This window comes from Oncorhynchus kisutch, linkage group LG13 (assembly GCF_002021735.2).
Source record: "Oncorhynchus kisutch isolate 150728-3 linkage group LG13, Okis_V2, whole genome shotgun sequence".
Taxonomy (NCBI): domain Eukaryota; kingdom Metazoa; phylum Chordata; class Actinopteri; order Salmoniformes; family Salmonidae; genus Oncorhynchus; species Oncorhynchus kisutch.
Window position 1 is genome coordinate 74,641,151 of NC_034186.2, and position 21,784 is coordinate 74,662,934.

At 47.0% G+C, this 21,784-nt stretch overlaps 2 protein-coding genes across 3 annotated transcripts; both read left to right on the top strand.

The window, feature by feature from the left end:
• The first annotated feature begins 1,485 nt into the window (after positions 1–1,485).
• On the top strand, positions 1,486–11,330 carry LOC109881263 (dual specificity protein kinase CLK2). The gene is made up of 11 exons (XM_031787342.1): positions 1,486–1,940; positions 3,047–3,137; positions 3,304–3,370; positions 3,470–3,586; positions 3,691–3,857; positions 4,305–4,399; positions 6,763–6,892; positions 6,972–7,054; positions 7,482–7,561; positions 9,061–9,151; positions 10,324–11,330. Exons 1-11 carry the CDS (start codon positions 1,881–1,883, stop codon positions 10,498–10,500), a joined length of 1,158 nt encoding a protein of 385 aa, XP_031643202.1. The 5' UTR covers positions 1,486–1,880; the 3' UTR covers positions 10,501–11,330.
• A 3,541-nt stretch (positions 11,331–14,871) lies between these two features.
• On the top strand, positions 14,872–17,144 carry si:ch211-81a5.8 (complexin-3). 2 transcript variants are annotated; one of them, XM_031787348.1, is made up of 4 exons: positions 14,872–15,132; positions 15,238–15,821; positions 16,024–16,111; positions 16,515–17,144. In XM_031787348.1, the coding sequence occupies exons 2-4, from the start codon at positions 15,628–15,630 to the stop codon at positions 16,734–16,736; spliced, it is 504 nt and encodes a 167-aa protein (XP_031643208.1). In that variant the 5' UTR covers positions 14,872–15,132; positions 15,238–15,627; the 3' UTR covers positions 16,737–17,144. The 2 variants fall into 2 exon arrangements, with proteins under 2 accessions (XP_031643208.1, XP_031643207.1); XM_031787347.1 differs by lacking the exon at positions 14,872–15,132 and having other exon boundaries at positions 15,537–15,821; positions 16,009–16,111.
• The last annotated feature ends 4,640 nt before the right edge of the window (positions 17,145–21,784 follow it).

Consider the following 21,784-nt stretch of genomic DNA (forward strand, 5'->3'; position numbering starts at 1 on the left):
AAACACTATGCCAGAGTGCCAGGGTTTTTCTTCAACAGCATACACAGAGGACAGGTGGAGAAAAACACTATGCCAGAGTGCCAGGGTTTTTCTTCAACAGCATACACAGAGGACAGGTGGAGAAAAACACTATGCCAGAGTGCCAGGGTTTTCTTCAACAGCATACACAGAGGACAGGTGGAGAAAAACACTATGCCAGAGTGCCAGGGTTTTTCTTCAACAGCATACACAGAGGACAGGTGGAGAAAAACACTATGCCAGAGTGCCAGGGTTTTTCTTCAACAGCATACACAGAGGACAGGTGGAGAAAAACACTATGCCAGAGTGCCAGGGGTTTTTCTTCAACAGCATACACAGAGGACAGGTGGAGAAAAACACTATGCCAGAGTGCCAGGGTTTTTCTTCAACAGCATACACAGAGGACAGGTGGAGAAAAACACTATGCCAGAGTGCCAGGGTTTTCTTCAACAGCATACACAGAGGACAGGTGGAGAAAAACACTATGCCAGAGTGCCAGGGTTTTTCTTCAACAGCATACACAGAGGACAGGTGGAGAAAAACACTATGCCAGAGTGCCGGGGTTTTCTTCAACAGCATACACAGAGGACAGGTGGAGAAAAACACTATGCCAGAGTGCCGGGGTTTTTCTTCAACAGCATACACAGAGGACAGGTGGAGAAAAACACTATGCCAGAGTGCCGGGGTTTTTCTTCAACAGCATACACAGAGGACAGGTGGAGAAAAACACTATGCCAGAGTGCCGGGGTTTTTCTTCAACAGCATACACAGAGGACAGGTGGAGAAAAACACTATTCCAGAGTGCCGGGGTTTTTCTTCAACAGCATACACAGAGGACAGGTGGAGAAAAACACTATGCCAGAGTGCCGGGGTTTTTCTTCAACAGCATACACAGAGGACAGGTGGAGAAAAACACTATGCCAGAGTGCCGGGGTTTTTCTTCAACAGCATACACAGAGGACAGGTGGAGAAAAACACTATGCCAGAGTGCCGGGGTTTTTCTTCAACAGCATACACAGAGGACAGGTGGAGAAAAACACTATGCCAGAGTGCCGGGGTTTTTCTTCAACAGCATACACAGAGGACAGGTGGAGAAAAACACTATGCCAGAGTGCCGGGGTTTTTCTTCAACAGCATACACAGAGGACAGGTGGAGAAAAACACTATGCCAGAGTGCTGGGGTTTTTCTTCAACAGCATACACAGAGGACAGGTGGAGAAAAACACTATGCCAGAGTGCTGGGGTTTTTCTTCAACAGCATACACAGAGGACAGGTGGAGAAAAATACTATGCCAGAGTGCCAGGGTTAAGGAGGTGACAGGAGTGTCAGGGAGGGAAACTAAATATGCCCCTCATACACTCACACACACTCCACATCTTGATTCTGGTCTCAGGACTTTCCCTGGGGGGGTGTGACCAAAGGTTATTATTAGTGTCTGTCTCAACCGTCTTTCTCTCTCTCAATCTCCTGTATCCTTCTCATATCTCTCCTTCCCTATCTACTTTCTCCTCTGTCTGTCTCTTTGCTTCTCTGTTCTGTCTTCATTGGTTCATCTAATCTGTCTTTTTCTCTCATCTTGTTTCATTCGTACTTCACTCTCTTACTTTTGTCTCTTCTCTGCCACTCTATTTTTATTTTTGCTGTTTTCTCTTCCCTCTGTTTACTTTGTCTGTTCTGTCTTCCTCTGCACTGCTTCTTGCTCTGTCATTAGTTTCTGTCTCCTCTTCAGTCATCTTTCCTTTTCCTGTTTCAGTGTTTGGACTTTATCCTTCCTTCTTCGCTGTCTTCTTTACCTACACTGTATCTTCCTCTCCCCTCTTTTCCCTTATCTTCTTAATTCCCTCTCTCTCTGTTCTGAGTTATGGGGAAGACAGAGTTGTACTCTGTGTATAAGAGCTTTCTGGACTGTCTCTGCCTCTCTGTGAGTACCCATCTGCATCTTCCCTCCTCTTCCTCCTCGTCTGCTTCTCTCTCCCATCCCCTCCTTTCCTTCTCTCTCCCATCCCCTCCTTTCCTTCTCTCTCCCATCCCCTCCTTTCCTTCTCTCTCCCATCCCCTCCTTTCCTTCTCTCTCCCATCCCCTCCTTTCCTTCTCTCTCCCATCCCCTCCTTTCCTTCTCTCTCCCATCCCCTCCTTTCCTTCTCTCTCCCATCCCCTCCTTTCCTCTGCTATGCACTGTTCATATGTTCACTGCCTTTTTCTTCATGTTTGAATTCATTTAGTTGTGTTTTGTGAAGTTTGATACAGCTCAGTTTTATTCCTGGCAACCCTTCACTCTCTCTACCTGTGTTCTGCCTCTCTACCACAACTCATAGAGAGAGAGAGAGTCTGTGTGTGTTGTAGCGGTATTTTCTGTTCATTCAGTCTGTAAGCCACCCTCTAAGTCAGAGAAAGTTGCCCGCTCAGCACTCTCTCTCTCTCTCTCTCTCTCTCTCTCTGGCTCTCTTTCTCTCAGCACTCTCTCTCTCTCTCTCTCTGGCTCTCTTTCTCTCAGCACTCTCTCTCTCTCTCTCTCTGGCTCTCTTTCTCTCAGCACTCTCTCTCTCTCTCTCTCTCTCTCTCTCTGGCTCTCTCTTTCTCTCAGCACTCTTTCTCCTTGTGATGTTCTGATATTAATAACAGTCTTAGAATGTAGATGGAAATAGTCACAGAGCTGCTCCATGCAGGCCAGCCAGTCACATGACATTTCTCATTTAGGCCCGTAATACCAGGACAGGACTGGAGAGGGTTTAGGGCTCCACTCTACTGTTTGTACAGATAACATAGTCCACTACTGATATAGTCCACTAGTGCATACTCTGTTTAAGTGCAGTTCTGTTTTCTTAAAGCGTTAGGAGGAGCCTGTGGAATTGGATAACATCATCGGGGGCTTGCAACACTAGTCCTCAGCTTACAAGCATTTTAGATTATTAAGCAGCTGTTATGTCAGCTGTGTGTGTGTGTGTTATTGAGAGGCTCAGTCCAGCTATGCTGATGACTTTTGCCCTGTTGTCCCCTCCTCTAAACCCCTGACCTCTGACCCCTAGCGGAGCAGCAGTGAGGGGCCAGGGAAGAACGAGAAGGCCCCTGATGATGGTCACCTGGCCTACCAGAATGGAGACGTTCTACAAGAGAGATGTAGGCTATGTTTACATCTACTAGTCCCTCCCACTATCCTCTAGTCTTCACACATTGAAAAGACAGGATAGGTGAATGTTTTCGAGCCCTCTCATAAAAGAGACTCCTCTACTTCCCAGTCTTTAATTGAATCCCCATGCCTCCATCTCTTCGTCTTCCCCATCAGATGAGGTTATCAGTCTGTTGGGAGAGGGCACCTTTGGGAAGGTGGTGACGTGTGTGGACCGGCGCAGGTATGAGAGGCATTTATAAAATACACATGCACACTCGTAGAGCATCAGGTGGAGCGTGTGCTGGTTGTTAGCTAGCTGTTCTCTCTGTCTCTCTCTCAGGGCTGGGGCACGTGTAGCTCTGAAGATCATTAAGAACATGGAGAAGTACAGACAAGCTGCTAAACTGGAGATCAATGTCCTGGAGAAAATCAACGAGAAAGACCCACACAACAAACAGTACGGAGTCTGATGAACCAGTAGAAAGTTTGAGAAGTTTTTTCCCTCACCTTCTGTGGCTTTCTCTTTACTTCTCCCCCCCCCCCCCCCCCTCTCGCTCTCAGTCAATGTGTTCAGATGCTGGACTGGTTTGACTACCATGGTCATGTGTGTATATCCATGGAGCTGCTATCCCTCAGCACTTTTGACTTCCTGAAGGAGAACAACTTCCTGCCGTACTGTATGGATCACATCCGCCAGATGGCCTACCAGATCTGCCTCGCTGTCAACTGTGAGTGTGTCACACACATATATGTCTGCCCATGTGCATGCTGGTAGCTCTCCAGAACAAGGGTTGGTGGTGACTACTTCCATAGACTATGACATTACTTACCAGGGATTGTTTTGTGTCTGGTATTGGTCTCTTTGACCAGAAGAGGGCGCTGGTTCATTGATGTAGCTCAGTCTACAAGCCTAAAACTCAACTCTGGGCCTCAAAGCCAGTTCCACTGCTTTTTTCATTGTTCCCCTCTAATCAGGGACTGATTTAGAGCAATTAAGTATCAGGTAGAACAGAAAAGCAGCAGGCTCCGGACCTCGTAGGGTCAGAGTTGAATACCGCTGGTCTACTACATACTGTAGAGGAACTATGGGCAGCAAGTGCAACGCTGGGCAGTTTCACCTTGGCTGTCCAGGTATTATCATGATGGATGCATGGTTTATCTGTTTCCCTCTGCAGTTCTCCATATCAACAAGCTGACCCACACTGACCTCAAACCTGAGAACATCCTGTTTGTCAACTCTGACTACACCATCACTTACAACGCTGAGAAGGTGAGAGGGAGGGGGAGGGCTTTATCCTTCCTTCATCACTCTCTTCTTTACCTACGCTGTATCTGGGTGTTTCTCCTTTGGGTAAAAGACTGTCCTCTGTCCCCTATCTTCTGTCCTCTCTCATCTGTGACCCGGAAACCAATGAGTGGTCGAGGAGTGTGTCAATTTATTAGTAGGCAAAGAAGAGTGTCGTCCCCTCCTCGATAGCCACTTTTCATTGAGGACACTCATGTCTACAGTATCCTACTGCAGAAGAGTTTTGAGTTCTGCCACACCCCATTTGAAATATACCACACCCCATTTGAATCAGGTTTGGTTTTGTCAGAGGTGAAAAAGATGCACACTTTAAAAACAATACGCTACATATTGTTTTAACCATAAACTGTTTTGCATCTTAATTTGTTTTGATCACTTTAAACATTTATTTTGGGATCCACCCCTGTAAACGTCATTTGCCTGATGTGTGGAGAAGGACCGTCTCATTTCAACCCCGGTCACTCTCCTTGCCAATCCTCCTAGATTAACTTTTACCTTTTTGCAAATGAAGCAATAGAGGACGAAGGATAGAGGACGGAGGGCGGAGGACGGAGGATGGAGGGCGGAGGATAGAGGGCGGAGGATAGAGGGCGGAGGATGGAGGAGGGAGGATGGAGGAGGGAGGGCGGAGGAGAGAGGACGAAGGAGAGAGGGCGGAGGAGAGAGAGGGCGGAGGACAGAGGGCGGAGGACAGAGGGCGGAGGATGGACGGAGGGCGGAGGACGGAGGACGGAGGAGGGAGGGCGACGGAGAGAGGACGGAGGAGAGAGGACGGAGGAGAGAGGACGGAGGAGAGAGGGCGGAGGAGAGAGGGCGGAGGAGAGAGGGCGGAGGAGAGAGGACGGAGGAGAGAGGGCGGAGGAGAGAGGGCGGAGGAGAGAGAGCGGAGGATAGAGGACGGAGGATAGAGGGCGGAGGATAGAGGGCGGAGGATAGAGGGCGGAGGATGGAGGAGGGAGGATGGAGGAGGGAGGGCGGAGGAGAGAGGACGAAGGAGAGAGGACGGAGGAGAGAGGACGAAGGAGAGAGGACGAAGGAGAGAGAGGGGGTGGAGGATGGACGGAGGGCGGAGGACAGAGGGCGGAGGATGGACGGAGGGCGGAGGACGGAGGACGGAGGAGGGAGGGCGACGGAGAGAGGACGGAGGAGAGAGGACGGAGGAGAGAGGACGGAGGAGAGAGGGCGGAGGAGAGAGGGCGGAGGAGAGAGGACGGAGGAGAGAGGGCAGAGGAGAGAGGGCGGAGGAGAGAGGGCGGAGGAGAGAGAGCGGAGGATAGAGGACGGAGGATAGAGGGCGGAGGATAGAGGGGCGGAGGATAGAGGGCGGAGGATGGAGGAGGGAGGATGGAGGAGGGAGGGCGGAGGAGAGAGGACGAAGGAGAGAGGACGGAGGAGAGAGGACGAAGGAGAGAGGACGAAGGAGAGAGAGGGTGGAGGATGGACGGAGGGCGGAGGACAGAGGGCGGAGGATGGACGGAGGGCAGAGGACGGAGGGCGGAGGACGGAGGGCGGAGGATGGAGGAGGGAGGGCGACGGAGGAAAAAGGACGGAGGAGAGAGGACGGAGGAGAGAGGACGGAGGAGAGAGGGCGGAGGAGAGAGGGCGGAGGATAGAGGGCGGAGGATAGAGGGCGGAGGATAGAGGGCGGAGGATAGAGGGCAGAGGATAGAGGAGGGAGGATAGAGGACGGAGGATAAAGGGCGGAGGATGAAGGAGGGAGGAGGGAGGACCGAGGAGGGAGGACGGAGGAGGGAGGAGGATAGAGGGCGGAGGATAGAGGGCGGAGGATAGAGGACGGAGGATAGAGGACGGAGGATAGAGGACGAAGGAGAGAGGACGGAGGATAGTGGACTGAGGAGAGAAGACGGAGGAGAGAGGACCAATGAGAGAGGGCGGAGGATAGAGGACGGAGGATAGAGGACAAAGGATAGTGGACGGAGGAGGGAGGGCGGAGGATAGAGGACAGAGGAGAGAGGACGAAGGATAGTGGACTGAGGAGAGAGGACGAAGGAGAGAGGGCGGAGTATAGTGGACTGAGGATAGTGGACGGAGGAGGGAGGACCGAGGAGGGAGGACCGAGGAGGGAGGACCGAGGAGAGAGGGCGGAGGAGAGAGGGCGGAGGAGAGAGGGTGGAGGATAGAGGACAAAGAAGGTGAGCAAATCTAATTGATAAAATGCCTGTATCTTCCTTTCCCCTCCTTTCTTCTTGTCTTCTTCTTCCCCCCCTCTCTCTCTGTCCCCCCCCTCTCTCTGTCCCCCCCTCTCTCTCTCTGTCCCCCCCTCGCTCTCTCTGTCCCCCCCACCTCTATTTCTCCCGCTCTCTTAGAAGCGGGATGAGAGGAAAGTGAAGGATACAACAGTAAAGCTGGTGGATTTTGGCAGTGCCACGTTTGACCACGAACACCACAGCACCATCATATCTACACGCCACTACCGTGCTCCTGAGGTTATTCTGGGTAACCTACACACATCACACTCACACACTCACATCTTGGACTATTGGCTAGTTGAACATTTGTTACTGTTCCCACTCAGAGCTGGGCTGGAGTCATCCGTGTGATGTCTGGAGTATCGGCTGCATCCTGTTTGAGTACTATGAAGGCTTCACCCTATATCAGGTACTGTGTGGACGTGTGTGTGTGGACATGTTTAACTATACTTGTGGGGACCAGATGTCCCTACAAGAATAGTAAACAAATACAAATTTGACCAACTGGGGACATTCTGTTAGCCCCCACAACATCAAATGCTATTTCTCGGGGGTTTAGGGTTAGGGTTAGAGTTAGGGTTAGGAGTTAGGGTTAGTTTAAGGGTTATGAGCGACGGTTAGGATTAAAGTTAGTGTTAAGGTTAGGTTTTGGGGTTAGAGTTACGGTTAGGGGTCAGGGTTTAGGGAAAACAGGATTTTGAATGGGACTGAATTGTGTGTCCCCACAATGTTAGTTACAAAAGACTGTGTGTGTTTGTTGTTTGTGTGATACAAGTGAAAGTGAACTAAGTTGGGAGTTTATAGCTTCTGCCGACCAGTGTTTGTGTTTGTCTCAGACCCATGACAACCAGGAGCACCTGGCCATGATGGAGAGAGTACGGGGACCTCTCCCCTCTACGATGATCTGCAAGACCAGGTAACACATGATGACAGTTACACACACACACATACACACTCCTCATAGACACACATACACACTCCTCATAGACACACATACACACTCCTCATAGACACACATACACACTCCTCACAGACACACATACACACTCCTCATAGACACACATACACACTCCTCATAGACACACATACACACTCCTCACAGACACACATACACACTCCTCATTGACACACATACACACTCCTCACAGACACACATACACACTCCTCATAGACACACATACACACTCCTCATAGACACACATACACACTCCTCACAGACACACAGACACACTCCTCATAGACACACATACACACTCCTCATAGACACACATACACACTCCTCACAGACACACATACACACTCCTCATAGACACACATACACACTCCTCATAGACACACATACACACTCCTCATTGACACACATGCACACTCCTCACATACACACTCCTCATAGACACACATACACACTCCTCATAGACACACATACACACTCCTCACAGACACACATACACACTCCTCATAGACACACATACACACTCCTCGTAGACACACATACACACTCCTCATAGACACACATACACACTCCTCACAGACACACATACACACTCCTCACAGACACACATACACATACACACTCCTCATAGACACACATACACATACACACTCCTCATAGACACACATACACACTCCTCATAGACACACATACACACTCCTCATTGACACACATACACACTCCTCATAGACACACATACACACTCCTCATAGACACACATACACACTCCTCATAGACACACATACACACTCCTCATAGACACACATACACACTCCTCATAGACACACATACACACTCCTCATAGACACACATACACATACACAACTCCTCACAGACACACATACACACTCCTCACAGACACACATACACACTCCTCACAGACACACATACACACTCCTCATAGACACACATACACACTCCTCATAGACATACATACACACTCCTCATAGACACACATACACACTCCTCACAGACACACATACACACTCCTCACAGACACACATACACACTCCTCACAGACACACATACACATACACACTCCTCATAGACACATACACACTCCTCATAGACACACATACACACTCCTCACAGACACACATACACACTCCTCATAGACACACATACACACTCCTCATAGACACACATACACACTCCTCATAGACACACATACACACTCCTCATAGACACACATACACACTCCTCACATACACACTCCTCATAGACACACATACACATACACACTCCTCATAGACACATACACACTCCTCACAGACACACATACACACTCCTCACAGACACATACACACTCCTCGTAGACACACATACACACTCCTCACAGACACACATACACACTCCTCACAGACACACATACACACTCCTCACAGACACACAAAATATACACTTTGTGTGATTTGTCCTTTCAGGAAGCAGAAGTATTTTCACTTCAGGCGTCTAGACTGGAACGATAACTCCAAGGCAGGACGATTCGTCAAAGACCACATTAAACCTCTATGGGTAAGTTACCCCTGAGATAAAGACACTCTAACCTGAGACTGGACTGGTAAAGCCTTAGATACTTGGCACCTAAAGACACCCGTCTCAACGTCAACAGTGAGGAGGAGACTCCGGGATGCTGGCCTTCTAGGCAGAGTTCCTCTGTCCAGTGTCTGTGTTGTTTTGCCCATCTTAATCTTTTATTTTTATTAGCCAGTCTGAGATATGGCTTTTTCTTTCCAACTCTGCCCAGAAGGCCATCATCCCGGAGTCGCCTCTCCACTGTTGACGATGAGACTGGTGTTTTGCAGGTACTATTTAATTAATCTGCCAGTTGAGGACTTGTGAGGCGTTTGTTTCTCAAACTAGACACTAATGTACTTGTCCTCTTGCTCAGTTGTGCACCGGGGCCTCCCACTCCTCTTTCTATTCTGGTTAGAGCCATTTTGTGCTGTTCTGTGAAGGGAGTAGTACACAGCATTGTATAAGATCTTCAGTTTCTTGGCAATTTTTTGTATGGAATAGCCTTCATTTCTCAGAACAAGAATAGACTGACGTGTTTCAGAAGAAAAGTCTTTGTTTCTGGCCCTTTTGAGCCTGTAATCGAGAACCCACAAATGCTGATGCTCCAGATACTCAACTGGTCTAAAGAAGGCCAGTTTTATTGCTTCTTTAATCAGAACTACAGTTTTCAGCTGTGTTAACATAATTGCAAAAGGGTAGCCTTTTAAAATGATAAACTTGGATTAGCTAACACAACGTGCCATTGAAACACAGGAGTGATGGTGCTGATAATGGCCCTCTGTACTCCTATGTAGATATTCCATCAAAAATCAGCCGTTTCCAGCTACAATAGTCATTTACAACGTTAATAATGTCAACACTGTATTTCTGATCAATTTGATGTTATTTTAATGGACAAAAAATTAGCTTTTCTTTCAAGAACAAGGACATTTCTAAGTGACCCCAAACTTTTGAACGGCAGTGTAGATGCCTTAGATACTTGACACCTGAAGATACCCTCTAACCTGAGACTGTACATAGATACCTTAGATAACTTCAGAGAAAATACATCCTTATTGATGTCTTTGTGTTAATTGAACCCCTCCTCTCTCTCTCTCTCTCTCTCTCTCTCTCTCTCTCTCTCTCTCTCTCTCTCTCTCTCTTTCTCTCTTTCTCTCTCTCTACTTCAGAGATACCGGTTATCAGAAGCTAAGGAGCATCATCAGTTCTTTGACCTGTTGGAGAAGATGCTGGAGTACGAGCCCTCCAAACGCCTCTCTCTCTCCTCCGCCCTCCTCCATCCCTTCTTCCTACCACTCCGTAGGGGCAGCAAGGCCTGGGAGAGCACCCGGAACATATGCCGATGACCACTGACCTTAAACCCTTGACATGGATGTGAGGAAGGACAGCCCAACCATGTCATACAACGTGCTGTTGTAATCTGTCAGGAAGTCGTGCTTTGTGACAAACTGGTGTCCGGAATCCCTGTGTATTATGAGGGAAATAGGCTAATCTGACCTCAGTGTCTAGGGCAAATGCATCCTTCTCCACCTTTAACATAAAAAATGGAATGGAGAGAGTCTGTCACTTCCCTTTAGGGTTTAATTCAGTGGAAGCTGCAGAGGGGAGGACAGGCTCATAATAATGGCTGGAACGGAGTGAATGGAATGGCATCAAACCAGGTGTTTGATGTATTTGATATCATTCTACTCATTTTGCTCCATCCCTCCTCCCCTCCATCTCCTCCCCTCCCCTCATTTTGCTCCTCCCTAATTATGGTGCAACCAATCTCCTGTGGTTTGATTGGCAGTGTCCTTATGCTGATTGACAGCTTCGCTGCACAGTGGAGGCGGGCCTAGTGGCAGTGATACATGCATTATGTATGTAGAGCACACTGTTTTAACTGCAGCATAACATTACACACACACACACACACACACACACACACACACACTCTCTCTATCTATTACAGTTTTATTTTTGTAACGCTGTAACTGGAGATTGTTGTTGACACTTTTGTTTATGAGCTGTATAAACTGTTTATTCATCTATAATAATGTTGCATTTGCACAGATGGGCTCATTGCTCCCTACAACACACACACACACACACACACACAGCATTTATTTTTGTAACACTAACTGGAGATATTGGTGGAATGACTTGAATAAATGGTTTATTTATGGTGCTATAATAATATGAACCCTTCTACTGATATATATCCTACTAGCTGAATCACACAGACACCAACACACCACCCTGTGCTCCATTTGGACCCTGGCCTCAGAATTTGATTTATTGCAAGCTTAGTAGGGAGCATGGTCATAAGGCTATATACTGTAGGTATGTGAGAGAGAGCAAGTGGAAGAACAAGGGAGGGAGGGAGAGAGAGAGAGAGAGAGAGAGAGAGAGAGAGAGCAGAAGAGAGCGAGAGAGAGAGAGAGCGGAAGAGAGAAAGAGAGAGAGAGAGCGGAAGAGAGAGAGAGAGAGCGGGAGAAAGAGAGAGAGAGAGCGGAAGAGAGAGAGAGAGAAGAGAGTCTTGATGAGTTTTCTTTCTTCAGCCTTGGCAGTGGTGAGAGGTGGCTATGAGAGGTGGCTTTAAGGCAGTGCTGAGAGGTGGCTTTAAGGCAGTGCTGAGAGGTGGCTTTAAGGCAGTGCTGAGAGGTGGCTTTAAGGCAGTGCTGAGAGGTGGCTTTAAGGCAGTGCTGAGAGGTGGCTTTAAGGCAGTGCTGAGAGGTACGATTAATGTAGTGAGACCTCAACCTGTCTATATCTGAGTGTAGAGAGAGACACTGACAGAGGAAGTGTGTGTGTGTGACCGACTATTAGTTGAACATTTTATTCTCATGTGTTTGAGTGTGTGAAGCTCACAGGGGAAGCACATGTGTGTTTCCTATGTCTCTGTGTGTCTTGTCAGTGAGAGCAGTCTAAGACTGAGTCATGGTAATTCACACACACTAACATTAGACAGCCCTGTTATTGTACTGGTCTGAAAGGAATGACCTTAGTACATCCCTGACCTGTGCGTGTGTATAAGAGAGAAAGAGGGAGAAACAGTGTGTTTGTGTGTGTGTGTGCTCTGGTCAGGCTGGCCGCCCTTCACATGCTGGACACTGATCCACAGTGGAATCCCTTAATCCCTTAAGAAGCTCAGACAGCAGTGATTCTGGAATCTCCAACACACATACACCACAGGAGGTTGGTGGTACCTTAACTGGGGAGGACAGGCTCGTGGTAATGTCTGGAGCGGAATACGGGGAATGGTATCAAATACATTAAACACGTGGTTTCCATTTGTCTGTTCCAGCCATTATTATGAGCCGTCCTCCCCTCAGCAGCCTCCACTGACATACACACTTTACACCCTGCTAACCGTCCACCTTCCTCCTGGCTATAAATGGACTCACTACCACTCCTGACCTACTGGACTCCTTAAAGTCTTGCTGTCCCATGTGTCCCTGTACTCTGTCTTACCCCCCCAGCCCCCCAAGCCCCCCAAGCCCCCCCAGCCCCCCCACCCTCCTTATGTTTGCTTGATGTTTTTTGTCATTTCTCTCTTCTTGATTATCTCTTGTATTATTATGTTGTTGTTGTTGTTGTTGTTGTTGTTTTGTAAAGTGTGTTAAACGCACTTTAAATCAATTCAGATTTTATTGGATTTTTTTACAAACACATTACACAGTTTGTATAACATCTATCCCATGTAACTACTATTCTCCTCACAGTAGTTTCTAAGTATTATGTCCCTCTAAAGACACTGTAGTGTCCCTACCCAGCATCTGTGTGGTACATTGAAAGGTGTTAGCATTGCTCATTGACTTATCTCACCCTCTGTGGCAGTAGGTTGTCGTCAGTTTCAAATTTCTCCCCCTAGCGGTTATAATTATAGAAGAGCTGGTCCTAAGTCTGTGCATAAGGATCTGTGACAGAGGGGCTGTGGGCTCTCTCCTCCATCTCGTTAAGGAATTAATGGTGTCCTCATCTGTCACAAACCAAGGCCCAGGGGGTTGGAGGTGAAGAGGGGGAGGGGAGAAGGGGAGGTTGGATTGACTTGGCGAACCTTGAGGGCCCCACACACACACTCTCTCTCTCCATCCCCCATGTCCTGTCTAATATGTCCTGTCTAATATGTCCTGTCTAATATGTCCTGTCTAATATGTCCTGTCTAATATGTCCTGGCTGAGCTTGAACTGTACAGATCTACTATCTTCATTTCATCACTATGTTGTTGCAGAGCATCTTCCTGCGCAGCAGGAAATGCAAACTTGTAGTGTGTTCAAGGTTTAAAAAGGCTTCTAAAGTTTGTAATTCCCACTTAAATATGTCAGATTTGATTTGCCCTAATGACCAATGTATTAATCCCTACAAAATTGTCCATAAATTATAATCCACATAATAATTCACAATTCCTGATGCAGCAGGAGAAGATGAATGGACACCAAGCCAAAGGGAACAGCTGGTCACCTGATGTCCTTCTCAGGGTTCTGTCACAGCTTTATGTCTCCTTTCTTTGTGTTTTTAGTTTGTGTAACGCTACAGACACACACACCTACACACACACACACCTACACACACACACACACGTGCATTCCTGGCACTATCCACAGGGCTAGTAAAACAGACTGTCTATGTCCTGACAGCTGCTCTTTCTGTCTGTCTCACAACAGACCTGAGATAAACAGGGGTCATATCTCTTCTTTCAATGCTCTCTACTCCCTCACCATCCCTCTGTCCATCCCTCCCTCCCATCCCTCCATCCATCCCTCCCATACCTCCATCCCATCCCTCCCATACCTCCATCCCTCCCATCCCTCCACCCATCCCTCCCATACCTCCATCCGTACCTCCATCCCTCCCATCCCTCCATCCCTCTATCCCTCCATCCATACCTCCATCCCTCCCATTCTTCCATCCCTTCATCCATCCCTCCATCCATCCCTTCATCCCTCCCATACCTCCATCCCTTCATCCATCCCTCCATCCCTCCTCCCCTCCATCTGTACCTCCATCCCTCCCATACCTCCATCCCTCTATCCCTCCATCCATACCTCCATCCCTCCCATACCATCCCTCCATCCCTTCATCCATCCACCCACCCATCCCTCCATCCATCCCTTCATCTCTCCCATTCTTCCATCCCTTCATCCATCCCTCTAATACTCCTCCCCTCCATCTGTACCTCCATCCCTCCCTCCCTTTCCATCACCTGTTCTCTCTATCTGCTGTGTCTGAGTACCTGGAATGACTTGCCCTGTCAGTCTCAGGTGGTTTACATAAGAAACCAATTGGGGAAACGGCTGCAGAGTGCACACTGTTATGTTTCCAAGCCTGTTGAAGATCCATAATGGTTGAAGTGGTGCTGTTTGAGACTAGAACAGAATCTAGAGTATGAGAAGACATTGTCCTTTTTCCTCATTCCCGCCCCAGACCTGTGCTTAAGGCATCATCTACTTAGAAAGCGTGAGGGATGGTAACATGTTGGAACTTTTAAAAGGTAATAATACCCTGCCATCCTTTCTGTTTGTCACACAAGCACACAGTCAGTCAGGAGAGTGTCTAACCCAACATGACATCAGCTAATGTGTCTCTAAGTCTACTTCATACACAGGGTGCAGTCCCTGTTTCTGCTAACGAGATTCCCCTCGTTAAGTCCATAAGGAGGTCATCTCAAGGGGGGGGGGGGGGGGGGGGGTAATAGTAAAGAGGGAGGGGTATAGAGGATGAGGGGGGAATGGTTTGAATAGTAGATCCTCGGGGAGGAAAGCTGTTCTTTTCACCTGAGAGGGCAATAGAACACACAGCACAAGGGGTGGAGGAGAGCAGGAAAGGAGAGCAGGAAGAACTTTGTCTGTGGGGTTGCTCTTCTCATTGCCTTCAGTTGACCTCAAGGCTTTGTGGAACTGGACTATGGAACACGGTTAGCTACAGTATATGGCCTCTGGCTGAAGCTCTAAGGACTTTATGGGTGTTTGAGGCTCAGGCCTACTGTGGATGTCTGGGTAAGGAAGTACTGGACTGGGCTTGTTGTGTGTGTCTATCTGAAACGCTGCACATGCTGTCTGGGTGTAATCTCTAACTGCCTGTCTGTGTCCTTGTCCTTGCAGGTACTGAGTCCCTGAGTCATTGTCTATGAATACACTGGCTGTCTGTACTGTAGTGAGTGGGTCCAAGCCAGCTAACCTCAAGGAGAAAGATGTGGGAGATGCGCACAGACACAAACATATGTCCTACAGAACATGAATGAAAAAGAACACTCTTTAATGCTTCTGAGTGTGAAGTAACACAGATAGGTTACACTACAGAGAGTTCTGGACATACCCTCTCTTTCTCTCTCTCTCTCTCTCACACACACACACACACACACACACACACACACACACACACACACACACACACACACACACACACACACACACACACACACACACACACACACACACACACACACACACACACACACACACACACACACACTCTAATACACCCCCTGAGACATGGATACTATGGTGAAGCAGTCTCTGGCGGTGCCCATAAAGAAGCTGTCCAGCTGTGTGACAGGAGTGAAGGAGAGAGAGGTGTGGGCCAGGCGTAGGGCCAAGAGGGGGACAGGAGGAGTAAAGAACAGCCCTCCACGGACGGGACAGACCTCCGTCACACGCTCCTACCAAACTGACCTGGAGAAGGAGAGGTGAGTGACCGCAAACATAACTACAACATGACCACTGTGGTCAATGTGGAGATTAGAAACAACACCATGAGGAGATTATGGATGAAAACCAGCTTGGTAACAGACAGGTTGGGGGTTGGCGGTGATGGGTTTTAGGGAAGGGATGTATTTATGTTTGTGTGTGTGTCTGTCTATGTGTTACATGTAGTTGTGTTGATTCCAGGAAGCTGAGGGAAGCCCTGAATGCTCAGAAGCACGCAGAGAGAGCCGCCATGAGGGATCACTTCAGGAAGAAGTACCAGCTCTCCAAGGTTAGTGTGTTGCATTAGCAGAACAAATTATAGCCCTATCTCCTAGCCCTATCTCCTAGCCCCTATATCCTAGCCCCTATCTCCTAGCCCCTATCTCCTAGCCCCTATCTCCTAGCCCATATCTCCTATACCCTATCTCCTATACCCTATCTCCTAGACCCTATCTCCTATACCCTATCTCCTGGACCTTAGCCCCTATCTCCTATCTACTAGCCCCTATCTCCTAGCCCCTATCTCCTATACCCTATCTCCTAGCCCCTATCTCCTAGCCCTTAGCCCCTATCTCCTAGCCCCATACCCATACCCAACCCTTAAAGCAGTGCTATATTTAAACTGTATTTTTTCCTCGTCATCCTACCCCTCTCTTCCCAACTCTCTTCCCAACTCTCTTCCCAACCCCCAGAGTTCCAAGGACACCAGCCACCTGAGTGCGGCGCAAGGGAAAGTGGCACTCCCCCGTCAACTGGCTAAACTGATTGGTCCTGAGACCCCTGCCAAGGACGATGGCTACAGCCTGCTGAGCGCCTTCCAAGGCCTCAACTTCAACATGGGGATGCTTGGAGGCAAGCAGACCAAGTCGTCCACTCCAATGTCAGTCAACGGAGAGGCCTGCAAAGTCATGTGATCAAAGAGAACATACTAGATACTGCACAGAATCAACCTGCAACATGCTAAAAACATGCCTTATGCCTAAATGATGAAGAATAACATTTTAACACAACGTAGTAGCAGATTGGAGGGAACACATTGGCAGACGACTTTGTCACACTTTATCTCCTTATCTGTCTTTAACTCTCAATTCAATTCAAGGGCTTTATTGGCATGGGAAACATGTGTTAACATTGCCAAAGCAAGTGAGGTAGACAACATACAAAGTGAATATATAAAGTGAAAAACAACAAAAATTAACAGTAAACATTACACATACAGAAGTTTCAAAACAGTAAAGACATTACAAATGTCATATTATATATATACAATGTTTTAACAATGTACAAATGGTTAAAGGACACAAGACAAAATAAATAAGCATAAATATGGGTTGTATTTACAATGGTGTTTGTTCTTCACTGGTTGCCCTTTTCTCGTGGCAACAGGTCACAAATCTTGCTGCTGTGATGCACACTGGAATTTCACCCAGTAGATATGGGAGTTTTTCAAAATTGGATTTGTTTTCGAATTCTTTGTGGATCTGTATAATCTGAGGGAAATATGTCTCTCTAATATGGTCATACATTGGGCAGGAGGTTAGGAAGTGCAGCTCAGTTTCCACCTCATTTTGTGGGCAGTGAGCACATAGCCTGTCTTCTCTTGAGAGCCATGTCTGCCTACGGCGGCCTTTCTCAATAGCAAGGCTATGCTCACTGAGTCTGTACATAGTCAAAGCTTTCCTTAATTTTGGGTCAGTCACAGTGGTCAGGTATTCTGCCGCTGTGTACTCTCTGTGTAGGGCCAAATAGCATTCTAGTTTGCTCAGTTTTTTTGTTAATTCTTTCCAATGTGTTAAGTGATTATCTTTTTGTTTTCTCATGATTTGATTGGGTCTAATTGTGCTGTTGTCCTGGGGCTCTGTAGGGTGTGTTTGTGTTTGTGAACAGAGCCCCAGGACCAGCTTGCTTAGGGGACTCTTCTCCAGGTTCATCTCTCTGTAGGTGATGGCTTTGTTATGGAAGGTTTGTGAATCGCTTCCTTTTAGGTGGTTGTAGAATTTAACGGCTCTTTTCTGGATTTTGATTCTCTCTCTCTCTTCCCCCCCTCTCCCTCTATCTCTCTACCCCTCTCTCCATCCCCCCTCTCTCACTCTCCCTCTCTCTCTTCACCCTTTCTCTCTCTCTCTTCACACCCCCTCTCTCTCGCTCTCTCTCTCTTTTCACCCCGCTCTCTCCACCTCTCTCTCCCTTTCTCTCTTTCTTCACCCCCGCTCTCTCTCTCTTCACCCTTCTCTCTCTTCACCCGCCTCTCTCTCTCCCTCTCTCTCACACCAACCCCCCCCTCCCCCCTCTCACTCTCACTCTCAATTCAATTCAATTCAAGGGCTTTATTGGCATGGAAAACATGTGTTAACATTGCCAAAGCAAGTGAGGTAGATAATATGTAAAGTTAATATATAAAGTGAAATAAACAATACAAATTAACAGTAAACATTACACATACAGAAGTTTCAAAACAATAAAGCCATTACAAATGTCATATTATATATATACAGTGTTTTAACAATGTACAAATGGTAAAGGACACAAGATAAAATAAATAAGCATAAATATGGGTTGTATTTACAATGGTGTGTGTTCTTCACTGGTTGCCCTTTTCTCGTGGCAACAGGTCACAAATCTTGCTGCTGTGATGGCACACTGTGGAATTTCACCCAGTAGATATGGGAGTTTTTCAAAATTGGATTTGTTTTCGAATTCTTTGTGGATCTGTGTAATCTGAGGGAAATATGTCTCTCTAATATGGTCATACATTGGGCAGGAGGTTAGGAAGTGCAGCTCAGTTTCCACCTCATTTTGTGGGCAGTGAGCACATAGCCTGTCTTCTCTTGAGAGCCATGTCTGCCTACGGCGGCCTTTCTCAATAGCAAGGCTATGCTCACTGAGTCTGTACATAGTCAAAGCTTTCCTTAATTTTGGGTCAGTCACAGTGGTCAGGTATTCTGCCGCTGTGTACTCTCTGTGTAGGGCCAAATAGCATTCTAGTTTGCTCAGTTTTTTTGTTAATTCCTTCCAATGTGTTAAGTGATTATCTTTTTGTTTTCTCATGATTTGATTGGGTCTAATTGTGCTGTTGTCCTGGGGCTCTGTAGGGTGTGTTTGTGTTTGTGAACAGAGCCCCAGGACCAGCTTGCTTAGGGGACTCTTCTCCAGGTTCATCTCTCTGTAGGTGATGGCTTTGTTATGGAAGGTTTGTGAATCGCTTCCTTTTAGGTGGTTGTAGAATTTAACGGCTCTTTTCTGGATTTTGATTCTCTCTCTCTCTTCCCCCCCTCTCCCTCTATCTCTCTACCCCTCTCTCCATCCCCCCTCTCTCACTCTCCCTCTCTCTCTTCACCCTTTCTCTCTCTCTCTTCACACCCCCTCTCTCTCGCTCTCTCTCTCTTTTCACCCCGCTCTCTCCACCTCTCTCTCCCTTTCTCTCTTTCTTCACCCCCGCTCTCTCTCTCTTCACCCCTTCTCTCTCTTCACCCGCCCTCTCTCTCTCCCTCTCTCTCACACCCCCCCCCCCCTCCCCCCTCTCACTCTCACTCTCAATTCAATTCAATTCAAGGGCTTTATTGGCATGGAAAACATGTGTTAACATTGCCAAAGCAAGTGAGGTAGATAATATGTAAAGTTAATATATAAAGTGAAATAAACAATACAAATTAACAGTAAACATTACACATACAGAAGTTTCAAAACAATAAAGCCATTACAAATGTCATATTATATATATACAGTGTTTTAACAATGTACAAATGGTAAAGGACAAGATAAAATAAATAAGCATAAATATGGGTTGTATTTACAATGGTGTGTGTTCTTCACTGGTTGCCCTTTTCTCGTGGCAACAGGTCACAAATCTTGCTGCTGTGATGGCACACTGTGGAATTTCACCCAGTAGATATGGGAGTTTTTCAAAATTGGATTTGTTTTCGAATTCTTTGTGGATCTGTGTAATCTGAGGGAAATATGTCTCTCTAATATGGTCATACATTGGGCAGGAGGTTAGGAAGTGCAGCTCAGTTTCCACCTCATTTTGTGGGCAGTGAGCACATAGCCTGTCTTCTCTTGAGAGCCATGTCTGCCTACGGCGGCCTTTCTCAATAGCAAGGCTATGCTCACTGAGTCTGTACATAGTCAAAGCTTTCCTTAATTTTGGGTCAGTCACAGTGGTCAGGTATTCTGCCGCTGTGTACTCTCTGTGTAGGGCCAAATAGCATTCTAGTTTGCTCAGTTTTTTTTGTTAATTCTTTCCAATGTGTTAAGTGATTATCTTTTTGTTTTCTCATGATTTGATTGGGTCTAATTGTGCTGTTGTCCTGGGGCTCTGTAGGGTGTGTTTGTGTTTGTGAACAGAGCCCCAGGACCAGCTTGCTTAGGGGACTCTTCTCCAGGTTCATCTCTCTGTAGGTGATGGCTTTGTTATGGAAGGTTTGTGAATCGCTTCCTTTTAGGTGGTTGTAGAATTTAAGGCTCTTTTCTGGATTTTGATTCTCTCTCTCTCTTCCCCCCCTCTCCCTCTATCTCTCTACCCCTCTCTCCACCCCCCTCTCTCACTCTCCCTCTCTCTCTTCACCCTTTCTCTCTCTCTCTTCACACCTCCTCTCTCTCGCTCTCTCTCTCTTTTCACCCCGCTCTCTCCACCTCTCTCTCCCTTTCTCTCTTTCTTCACCCCCGCTCTCTCTCTCTCTTCACCCTTCTCTCTCTTCACCCGCCTCTCTCTCTCCCTCTCTCTCACACCAACCCCCCCCCCCTCCCCCCCTCCCCCCTCTCACTCTCAATTCAATTCAATTCAAGGGCTTTATTGGCATGGAAAACATGTGTTAACATTGCCAAAGCAAGTGAGGTAGATAATATGTAAAGTTAATATATAAAGTGAAATAAACAATACAAATGAACAGTAAACATTACACATACAGAAGTTTCAAAACAATAAAGCCATTACAAATGTCATATTATATATATACAGTGTTTTAACAATGTACAAATGGTAAAGGACACAAGATAAAATAAATATGGGTTGTATTTACAATGGTGTGTGTTCTTCACTGGTTGCCCTTTTCTCGTGGCAACAGGTCACAAATCTTGCTGCTGTGATGGCACACTGTGGAATTTCACCCAGTAGATATGGGAGTTTTTCAAAATTGGATTTGTTTTCGAATTCTTTGTGGATCTGTGTAATCTGAGGGAAATATGTCTCTCTAATATGGTCATACATTGGGCAGGAGGTTAGGAAGTGCAGCTCAGTTTCCACCTCATTTTGTGGGCAGTGAGCACATAGCCTGTCTTCTCTTGAGAGCCATGTCTGCCTACGGCGGCCTTTCTCAATAGCAAGGCTATGCTCACTGAGTCTCTCTCTCTCTTCTCCCTAATATGGTCATACTCACTGAGTTATCTGCTGACCAGACTGTTCACAATAGAGCCAGGCTGTGAGGATGACTCGTCAGGGGAAATGACGTCATCCCTGTGTCACCGATAGTAGGACATGGCTGTCATTGTTACTATTTGCATAGAACTGGTCTGGACCATACAGGAACTAACTGGATGAAACTGGACTGTACCAGTTTCAGATCATTAGGCCCATTTGGGGCCCACACACACAGGGAAGGAATCCTAACAAGATTATAACCTTAAGTGTTGTTTTCACATATACTTCACTTTTCAGTTCCTTGTTCCCAAGTATTTGTCTTGTTAATCTTTGTTTTGTACATAACCTTTGACTTTTGTGGTGTATATAAGCTGTCCTTATTATGTTGTTACAAAGAAACTGTTAATAAAGACTAGTTTGGTACTGACGTACTACAGAGATGTGTGTGACTGTAGGTGTGTGTGAGTGTGTGTTCCTGCGTGTCTGTGTGTGACTATGTGTGTGTGTGTGAGTGTGTGTTCCTGCGTGTCTGTGTGTGACTATGTGTGTGTGTGTGAGTGTGTTCCTGCGTGTCTGTGTGTGACTATGAGTGTTTGTGACTGTGTG